The sequence below is a fragment of the Megalops cyprinoides genome, chromosome 19, assembly GCF_013368585.1.
Source record: "Megalops cyprinoides isolate fMegCyp1 chromosome 19, fMegCyp1.pri, whole genome shotgun sequence".
Lineage (NCBI taxonomy): Eukaryota > Metazoa > Chordata > Actinopteri > Elopiformes > Megalopidae > Megalops > Megalops cyprinoides.
This window is the reverse complement of record NC_050601.1, coordinates 26114378-26125002: the sequence shown is the minus strand read 5'-3', so window position 1 is coordinate 26125002 and position 10625 is coordinate 26114378. Positions and strand designations below refer to the sequence as shown.

The 10625-nt window shown below is 40.9% G+C and overlaps 1 protein-coding gene across 2 annotated transcripts; it reads left to right on the top strand.

Moving 5' to 3' along the window:
- Window positions 1-2560: 2560 nt before the first annotated feature.
- Window positions 2561-10625, top strand: LOC118794623 (matrix Gla protein-like). 2 transcript variants are annotated; one of them, XM_036552879.1, is made up of 5 exons: window positions 2561-2643; window positions 6883-6955; window positions 7099-7128; window positions 7794-7872; window positions 10309-10625. In XM_036552879.1, exons 2-5 carry the CDS (start codon window positions 6895-6897, stop codon window positions 10448-10450), a joined length of 312 nt encoding a protein of 103 aa, XP_036408772.1. In that variant the 5' UTR covers window positions 2561-2643; window positions 6883-6894; the 3' UTR covers window positions 10451-10625. The 2 variants fall into 2 exon arrangements, with proteins under 2 accessions (XP_036408772.1, XP_036408771.1); XM_036552878.1 differs by having other exon boundaries at window positions 6878-6955.

The window sequence follows — 10625 nt, the reverse complement described above, 5'->3', positions numbered from 1 at the left end:
CATCCCCATTATTGCAAGCAGGGGCACTGGGTTCATATGGGAAAAGAAGGGTGGGGGATTGCGCAAAGGGGGGAATTCAGAGAGGCAAACAAGCATTTCCTTTTCCTCCCCCGTGCGTGCCTCTGCCTATCTCTCTATCCTTGCCGCCGGTGATCCCGCTGTCCATCACATACAGCCTGCCCCTGCCCCCCAGCTCTGCCCTGCCAAGCTCACAGGTACAGCCAGTTAGGCACAGCTGCTCTCCCTCCTGTTTTTAGTTCAGGGGTTATTTGTCAATTGTTATTTCCTACTTAGAAAATGGATCCAGATACATGCTATGGGGCCAAATACAGTACGGGGGGAGGGATATCCAGAGAGGAGTGAGTAGAAACAGGTGGCTTTGTTAAAAAAGAGAGAAAGCACGAAGGAGAGAGGAGAAAGAGAGAAACAGATGAAGGACAAAGAAAAAGTGTTGACACAGATGTCAATATTTCCATGTTCTCACATTCTCCTTCTTCAAATTTCTCTCACCCCCTCCTTCTCCCTCTTGTTTTCCTTCTCTCTTTCTCTTCCTCCCCCTCTTTCATTCTTACACTCTGTATGTTCTTAAAATTAAAAATCAGATCTTGGATCAGCAGTGAAATAACTGTATGCCAAAGCACTTTTGTCAACATAAACAGCATTAGACAGGCAGCAGAAATAACACAAACTCCTGCTGGCCCTCTTTTGCTTCTTCTATTTGGTCTTCCCTCCTTCCTGTTGATGTTTGCACTGGGGAAGAGAGCTTTTAATATCTCCATTAGAGAATCAGCCTCCGTCAAACCACAAACGCTCGTTGCTTGTACCCCAAACTGACCGCCTTTCATAGTCTGGCTGTCCTAGCCAACTGTCTGACTGTTATACAGCTTGTTTTTATCTCTCTTTTTAAAACTCTCTCTCTCTCTCCATGAATCTCCCTTTCTCCCCCTCTGCTCTCTGAGCTACCTGTGTTTCCTTCTGTTTATCTGTCTGTCTGCATCCTCAGTAACTGGTCCGTTTTTATTTGTTTAACTGTTATTGGTTACTGCATAGTTATTCTGAGAATATTCCATTTTTAGGGAGCTCAAAGTTAGATTAGCTATCTGGGGGCACTAGTGCAATCTGAAGTGCAAACTAAAAAGTACAGTGTGAAATTAAAATCTCTTGGAAGTAAATAAGCTAATATTCCTTCATGACCTTTTATGTAAGCACATCTCAAGCAAAATGCAATTTATAATCAATTCATAATCAATGAAAATTAATATTTCAAGTGACTGGAAACTGGTGATATTATTGTGTAAGTTTTTAACAGGTAATCAACAACCTATAAATGTATAATTAGCACATAAATGTACATACTGCGAATACTCTGTCAGACAAAAGTCAAAAAAGATGTAAGATTCAGTTAGCAACCAAGTCAGTAGTGTTAGAATTGAATATGCAATATCACAGAGCAGTGCAATGCCCTCTGATACAGAGGCCTGCAAATTTCATTGTGGAGGACAACAGATAATACAGTAGCTAGCTATATGAAAAAGATGGGTTGCATTTCTATGGTGCAGTTCAAGGACCTCAGTGCAATTTACACTGAAGAGGGGGATTCACCTCAACCACTACCAATATGTAGTGTGGAACACAGCCCTGGGAAATGCCTGACAGCCAATGGGATGTAGCTCTGTAAATGGATTTGGTTGCAGGTTTGAATTGATGGTGGGGCATTGCTGGTGCACCCTCAGACAAACTAACCTACATGTAAATTGCTTCAGTAAAACTTCAGCCATCTCCATGGATAACACATTATGTAAACTGTTGGTAATTGGCAGTTTGACGTGGATAAAGATGTCTGCTGAGGAAAACAGTAATATTATTACATGACATTATTTATTTGCTTAGCGAACGCCCTTGTCTAGGGCAATTTTAATAGTTTCCATTTCACATATTATCCCCTTTATGTGGCTGAATATTTACTGAGGCTGTTTTATTTACCATAATCAAGGGTAAAACATCATGCCCCAAAATGGGAATCGAACCTGCGCACTGCAGGTTCAGAGCCTAGTCACTTAACCATATGCTGTGCTGTGGTTGAGTGCAGGTATTTCTGCATTACAATATACATTAATGCAAAGAAGGACTGCATCCCTCGATCTGTATTGAATGAGTATGTTGGTTCACTACAGGTGCTTGGTCTTCACAGTTAGCATCAGTGTAAGGTCGTAGAGAGGCAGGGGGCGTCCAGAGAGGGGCAGGGCAGCCAGAGGCCAGCACGGGTCCGTCTGTCCGCCTCTCCCCCCTCTGTCTGTTTACCTCTGCCTGTTTTTCGTCTCTTGCTCCACCTTTCCATCTGTTTCCTGAGCGTGTTTATGGGATGGAGAGGGAGAGAGTGAGCTAATCGTTCGGTCTGATTGAGCGGGCGGGACAGAGAGGAATGAGGAAGGGAGGAGAGAGAGGAAAAGAAAGTGGGAGAGATGAGAGTGAGGGGTGGGAGAGGAGGGGGGGGGGGGGGGGGTGGGAAGGGGGGCCAGGGAGTTGGGTATAAAAGTGTAGCTTCACGGAGCCAAAATGATTCACTGAGGAAGGGAAACAGAGAAGGAGGAAATCAGAAGCACGAACCTTGAGAAGTTAATACATATCAGCTGTATCCTCTGGGTGAGTACAGTGCAGTCATCTGTTCAAAGATATATCTCTCATACAAAACACACACAGTATGCACACAGTATATGCCTTCACAAAATACAGAGATCCATTCACTCACAAAACCTCACCAAATTCACAGCAGAGTGTGCATAACACATGGCTTATTTTTAAAAGAATGTTATTCTAAGAAAATGCTGGTCATTAGCTTTTGCATGTTTTAGCAATTTAGCAGTCTTTTTGTGTATTGATTACACCCCTATTTTAATGCAGATTCCAAGTGATTGAGTTAAAGGGGACTGGTGGATGTTCATGTTTATCTAACTACTGTAACTGGAGTTTGAGATTTTCCAGAACAAGTCAATTAGTCTTGAAAAATGAGCCCCAGGAAAATGTTTAGTCCTTTAGTGGCTGGTTTGGAAATGTTTCGCATGTCCAACCAAACACTTTCTCTGGGTTGTATTTCCACGCTGTGGCCTTGGATAACTCCACTGGGCTGAAGTCAGTTTTCACCTGTCATCTGGGCAATGGCTCACCTGGCGGATACACTGTTGATGACAGCTTGAGGGTGTGCATGTGTTTGTGTGTGTGGGTTGAGGAGGAGGGGTCCAGCCATGGTGTCAGCCAGCACAGGCAGCATAGCTGTCCAAAGGCTACAAACGGTGGTTTCCATGGTGGATGACATCAGCTTAGGTGGGGGGACGACATGCAGAGCTTGGAGTTGTGTGCTTTGGTCCCCACATCTGGCTCTAGCTGTTTGTACAGGTGTCAGGCACCTGGCACAACTCTCACTATGTATCTCTCTGTATCTACCTCTTTCTATTTCACAACTCCTTCGCTCCTGAGTCTCTTTTCTGTATTTTCAATTCAACGTGAAGTTTGAAATGACCATATTTAAGCAAATTTCACAACCTGCTTAGCAGAAATTATTTATTTATTTATTTATTATTCAGTAATTCTTTTTTTTGGGGGGGGGGGGGGGTTCTGCTGCAAATGTACTTGTTGTATCCTGTGATGTTAAAGGATTCATTTATTTGCTTGTTTGTAGGGGCTGCAGGTATAGTCTTTCTTTCTGTTTTTAGGAAGGCATTTGTTTGTTTTTTTTTGGGGGGGGGGGGCAGGGGGGGGGTGTCCTTCAGGTAGCTGTATACTTCACACTGTGTACCCATGTGTAATTCTCATCGAGCAGGTGTACCTTATTGATGTCTTTCTCAGCTTTTGGAGCTGTAATTGTCTGTGTTTGGAGCTATCCTCACAGTGCATGGTGTCAGTTGATGTTAGTGCTGTCAGCTTCAGGACCAGCTGGCTGAGGTGACTCCTCTGCGGGCTCAGCTTTTCACACTGCATGTCTTTGTAGTGAGAACATAGGAGTGACGATCACAAAGTGTTTCTTTAAATGCATTGGGTTTTCATTATTTAGGGATTATAATGTTTTTTACTTTTTGTTTTTATTTTTTTATTTTGTATTTAACTATTAATATTTGTTTACATGGTATAAAAGCCCTTATGCATTTTTGCTTTCCATTCATTCTCTTCTTGTCAAGATAATAACATTATTATTATATACCATTGTCATTTAGCAGACATGGTGTGTATTTCCAGTTCACTTCAATGTTCATTTATGTTTGTAATTAATTTGTGTCTGTTGGATATAATATGGATAATATGGATGTATTGGGCATATGGATTTTTTGGTGTTTTTCATTGTTACTGTCAGGGCTCCAGTCTGACAGTATTTCTCCAGCAGGGCCCTGGTTCTGAAGTCCCTGTTTAGTGTTAAATGATTTGTCTTTTTCTGTTGCTCTCTGTCCCTCTCTTTTCCTACCTTTTCCTCTTGCCCCCACCCCCAACTCTGCTGCTTTGCTGGGAGGAGGAGATTTTCATGTTGATGTGATTGGAGTTTAAGAAAGGCTTTATTTTTATTTTCTCTGAAACAAGCTATTGTCTTCATTGCTACTTTTCTTGTTTTGCCTGTGGTGTTGCGGTCATTTTTGCAATTTTTGCATTTGGAAGGTTTGCAAACAATTACACGCTTCTGTTTCTCTTTCTCTGTCTCTCTATTTTCCTCTCTTTCTCCCTCCCTCTTTGAAGCCCTGACTCTTTCTCTGCCACGCCATCTGTCCCCCTCTGTCCCTCTATCGCTCTCAATCTCACTCTTGATATTTCTCCCTCTCCTGGGGCTCTGGCCCTGACTGGCCTCAGTATTACGAAAACACATTCCGGTTTACAGGAATTCAGGCAGCAGGAGACAGAGCTGACCCTTTCCTCAGGCAGACAGCTGGGCTACAGAGACAGAGAGTTCTCAAAGATTGGACCTGAGCTGGAAGATTGAAGCACACATTAACAATGTGACCACAGGAACTACCTGCAGGCTGAACCTTTCAACTTCCTGCAACTCATAAGCTCAGCTCATGTACTTCTCTGTTCTCTTCTCTGCCTTCATGCCTTCATGACCCTGTCTGCCTTTTGCTCTCAATCAATCAGTAAATTAATATACCAATCAAGCATACAACCAACCAGTCATTCATTCATTCAATCAACCAACCTACCAACCAACCAATCAACCAATCAGCCAACTAGTCATTCAATCAATCAACCAATCAATCAATGAATCAATTTATGTACCTATCAACCTGTCTATTAGTAAATAAATCAATAAACCTATTTATTTATTAATAACACTCTTTCTATCTACAGTGCCTTGTTTAACTCTATCATCTTTTATTGCTGTCTTTCTTATGTCTCCTCTGCCTCAGCCTGTTTATATCAAAGTTCTCATCCTTTCCTCATTGTCCATAATTGTATAATCTGCATTAAGTGACCAGATCTGATTGCTAGTGATACATTCTTACATAGTCATTGTACTAATTCAATAATATAATACATACATTACATATCATTCCCCCTGTTTATTGTTCTGGACTTTACATTGGGTAGCACCTTTTAAAGTGTTTCTTTTTGTTATTTACAAAATATTTCATTTGAATTAAGTCTGAAATAATGAAAAAAAAAGTTGGGTGAGTACAAAGAAGCGATAGGTCTTTGAAGTTTAAAGTTGTAGTCATACTGCAAGTGTGGGACTGTTTGATTTGTTATACTGTCTCCTCTCTCACTGTTACTGCTGTTTTAACAATATCACTCTCCCCCATCTCTTTCCCCTCTTCCTAAACATCTATGACTCTCAGTGCTGTATTGATGACATTTTGGCCCAGATTTAGTCAAACCCTTCCCTTTCAAATCTGAGAAGCTCATCTGAGTGTTGGTTTTTGTTTTGAAGGAGCAAGTTGATGTGAGTTTAATAAAAGCAATGTTTTTGAATACTCTGAAAAGCTGTTTAAACAAAGGTCCTTTAAAAATCAGTCCCTCTATGTGTCTTCCTGTCAGTCACTCAGACTGTCTTTCTGTTTTTTTTCTTTTTTTTTGTTTTTTTCATCTGTTATATTTATCTGTAAGGCTGGAACAGTTAATGGAGGGGTACATAAAAAGATGTGAGCAAGAACTACTCTCTCCTCTCTGTTTCTCAGCCCAGTTTTGTCAAATCCCTAAAACACAATTAAGATGATAATTGAACCGTTCTTCATTCCTTTCCTTAATATAAACATCTTCTGCTTTTTCTACCTGGTATGTTTGATGGTGACAGTGGAACAGCTGAGAGTGATGGAAGCAGAAATGGAAAGCAAGACACTAGGCTGTCTTTCCTCTCCTATTTTTCATTCTCTCTCTCGCTCCCTCCTTAACCCTCTCTGTCTATCCCTCTTTCTCTCTCTCTTTCTCTTGCTCCCTTATTCACCTTCTTTGTCTATCCCTCTTTCTCTCTCTGGCTCCCTTATTCACCTTCTTTGTCTATTCCTCTTTCTCTGTCTTGCTCCCTTATTCACCTTCTTTGTCTATCCCTCTCTCTCTCTCTCTCTCGCTCCCTCCTTCACCCACTCTGTTTATTCCTTTCTCTCTCTCTCCTGCACTCTTTTGTTCCCTCCTTCAGTCTCTGTCTTTCTTTTTCTCTCCCTCTCTTTCTCCCTCTTTCTGTCTCTATCCCTCTTTCTCTCTCTTTCTCTCTCTCTCTTTCTCCTTCTCTCTCCCTCTCTCTATCTCTTTATTTCTACTTCCCCCCGAGAGTGTTGCTTTTAAATTCAATTTACATTGGAGCAAGCACCAAACTGGCCATGCTATGATTACACAAAGCAAAACACAAGAGAGTTAATATTGTGACAAAAACACTAACAACATTTTAATCTCTCTCTCTCTGTAGTCCAGTAGGCAGACAGAATGAAGGTCATTCTGCAGTGTGCGGTGCTGAGCATCCTCGTCGCTCTCTGTCTCTGCTATGGTATGCCTCTTCAATTCCCTAACATTGGTTCAGACTGATCACGTTATTAAGAGATGAAGTGTCTAACATGCAGTGATCTCTGTCTGTCTGTCTGTCTGTCTGTCTGTCTCTCCCTCTCTTTCTCTCCCTCTCTCTCTCAACAGATTCCCATGAGAGTAATGAATCATTTGAGGGTAAATAAGCTCCTTTATTATTTTTATTCTGTTTTTATTTTTCAATTTCATTGAAAATGACCACTTATTGATGACAAACATATAGTAGTATCACTGCAGGCATTATTATCCATGATAAATATCATGGAAAGATATTATGGATACTATTTCCATTGTGGTGTGATATATTACACTTTTATTTTCAACATTCTGTTGTCATTGCTAAAACATTTGCTAGAGTTGGTCTTTGAGGAAAAAGTAATCAATGGCAAGTGTTTGGTTGAACTTTATAGATAAAGCTTGTGAAGGCTAATGAACTAGATGTGTGCTTGGAATGTCCAACCAAGCACTTTTCTTTGGGTCCATTTTCATAAAATTGTTTACCCTCAGAAAAGCCTAACATTTGTTTCAAGCTCCTATTAGATACATATCTTACATATTACAGTTTTTAAGAGAACACATCTAGATGTAGATTCATTGCATTTCCATTCTAGAAAAGCTTCACTTTTTCAAGGTGCTATCAGATGTAATGGTAATGATAATAATAATGTAATGATACAAACATCTGTAATGAAGCAGTGTGAATGACCTGCAAATCTCCTCTACATGGTGATTAGTGTGAATAACTAAACTGCAGTGTCATCTACAGTGATCATTTTTCTATATTGATATGTAAATCCCCTCAGACTTTTTCATCAAGCGACACCGAGCCAACTCCTTCATTAACCATCCACGAGGGAATACGAACATCTACATTCCCAGGAGGTAATATCTGTACACACATGTGCACGCCAACACAGACACAGACACACACACACACACTCACACTGACACAGAGGCACACAGAGACACACTCACATACACTCACACAGAGTCACACACACGCACACACTCAATTTCTCTGTTGCTGGAGACACAATCAGGTGCTCCGTTCTCATTGTATGATACATCAAGCTTGTTTCCCAAGGGATCTTGGTCAGGGCAATGAAGAATGACAACAAACCTGTACAAATATCAAAGCCATAAACAACGCAGATCAACTAGCTTCACACATATTGGCTTGCATTTGGTGTCCACAGTAATTCAGTATTCTTTGAGGATTCTGTCCAGATTGTATTACAAAGGATTAAGCATTATGCATCCAGAGACCTTACGTCAGTGTGTCTGCTAGACAGATGCAAACAGATAATGAATAGATAATACATAATGGTATGCATCTACTAACAATGATTGTGTTCTTACTATATCCCGTGACAAAGTGCAAATCTATACACACAAAAACCCAGACTGCAATGTAAATTTTTCACCTTCTGACACGTTTTTACCTCTCCACACAAACAGCAAAAGCCTTGCTCCACAACGGCCTGTTTCAGATGCTAATTGCTGTTTAGGCAAAGTTCAGGCTCAACTATGAAATCAAACTTAATTATTAGATTGCACAGTAATTATTGATTCGTGCTCTCATAAATTCCCCATGTGAGATAATTGATAATTACATTTTTTTCCCGTAGGGCTGCACTGTGGCATAGTAGTATGGAGCAGTCCTGGTAACCAAAGGTGTCTGATTCAATTCCCTGCTGGGGCACTGGTATTGTACCCTAGGGCAAGGTACACAACCTCAGTAATTATCCAGCTGTATGAATGGGTCACATGTAGGATTGTAAGGCTGTACAGATGTGGTGGGAGTCTGTAACAAGTTGGAGCAGGCTACAGTGGTTGGTGGATGTGGTTGTGGTCAGGATTGGGGTCATCATGATCATGGTCTTGGTTGCGGTCAAAAACCAAGATGTACTGTGACCTCAAATGAAATCAAAGTGATGACGACTGGCCGCATCATAACCTGAGGCTGGCCATTAGTCGGTGGGGTGGTTACCTTGTTGAACCCAGTTCACACCTAAAGAGGTCAGCTGCTGTCTCAATCACCCGAATACTCTATACTGAAAAGCAGTAGGTGAAATATACACAGTGCTGCAAGACGTGCTTATGTATGCTATTACAGTCGCTGCTGGAAAACAGCTTACAGTAATGCTACTATGAAATCTGCAGGCCTGTATTTTATGTTCAGGGTGGAAAGAAAAGACCGCAGTGACGGGTGTGGCCTTAAGCCCACTGCTGTGCAGGAGGTGGCTCTGGAAGAAACAGTCTGTGCCAGAAACAACATTCAGCCCCAGCAAGACTGAGAGAAACACCATGAGCATTGCCGCAGCTGTCTGAATGTTTAAAACTCACAGCATTACCAAGAAAGAAACCTACAGACTCTCATATCAGGGAAATGAGGACAGGGTAGAGGCCTCTCAACAGTATTGTGTTTAAGTACTGCAGGTGTAGAGTAGATAGAGTAAGCAGTCTAAAAGTATTGTTACACTGGCTTGACTGGCAACAAGCAGGGCTGGTATTTGCACTTGCAAAGGATTGCTTTAGTATACTTTGTGTAATTACTAACATGTTTATAATGGTTTTGTTTGCATGCACTGCAGAAGCCCAAGCCATTTTCAACTGGGAAAAGTGTTGTTATTTTAAGAATAATGCCTTATGTTTATTGTCTAATGGTCATATTTATCAAAACTGTGTTTGCTTTATTTGGCTTGCATTATTAGCCTGGCTATTATTGGTGATTTGGTGTCCAGTAAAGTATTTGCTTTTGCAAGACATACTTCCAAATTCTGAGTCCAAAACTGGCATTTGACCATTTCAGTGACTTTTTTCTGCTAGAGTGGAGTGTGTAGGTTATTGTGTTTTATCGTTTTGTACTTAGTCACTATCTTCTGAAAGTAATGTCAGCACTACTGAGAAAATAAATACAATTTGATATTGAGGAACACAGGGACTGTATTAAAATGACATTATTTTTACCATGTGTATGTTGTACACATATTCTATCTTGAACTGTCTGTAACAGCTCAGTTTTCCACTGTAATTATAGCATTACATTATTGTCGTTTAACAGATGCTCCTATCCAGAGCAACTTACAGATGTTTCATCCAATTTCATCCATTTATACTGGTGGATATTTAGTACAATAACTGTGGGTTAAATACCTTGCCCTAGGGTACAACAACAGTGTCCCAGTGGAGAATTGAACCAGCAACCTTTTGGTTACAAGCCCTGCTCCTTACCACTACCCCAAGCTGCCCATTATTATACTCCAGGGTGTATACTGCATGATCCTATAATCTGATCACCCTCTATTTCTCTCATAGGAAGGTGAAGTCAGCTGTTGAACAACGCTCCGAGATCTGCGAGGATTTCACTCCCTGTCGCCTCTTTGCCCATCGCTACGGTTACCAGCAGGCGTACAATAGATATTTCCCCACTCGGAATACAGCCAATGGCAAATACTGAGTTAACCAGGAAACAATTCAAACAACTGTCAATCAGTAGATATATGAGCACATCATTCTGTACTGATGTTGTTTCAGATATACTGTTATAGCTCACATTCATTCCCATGTGTATGGCAAATTATACATTAGCATACTAACATAAAACAGTACTTATCAGCCTAACAGCCAAGTTT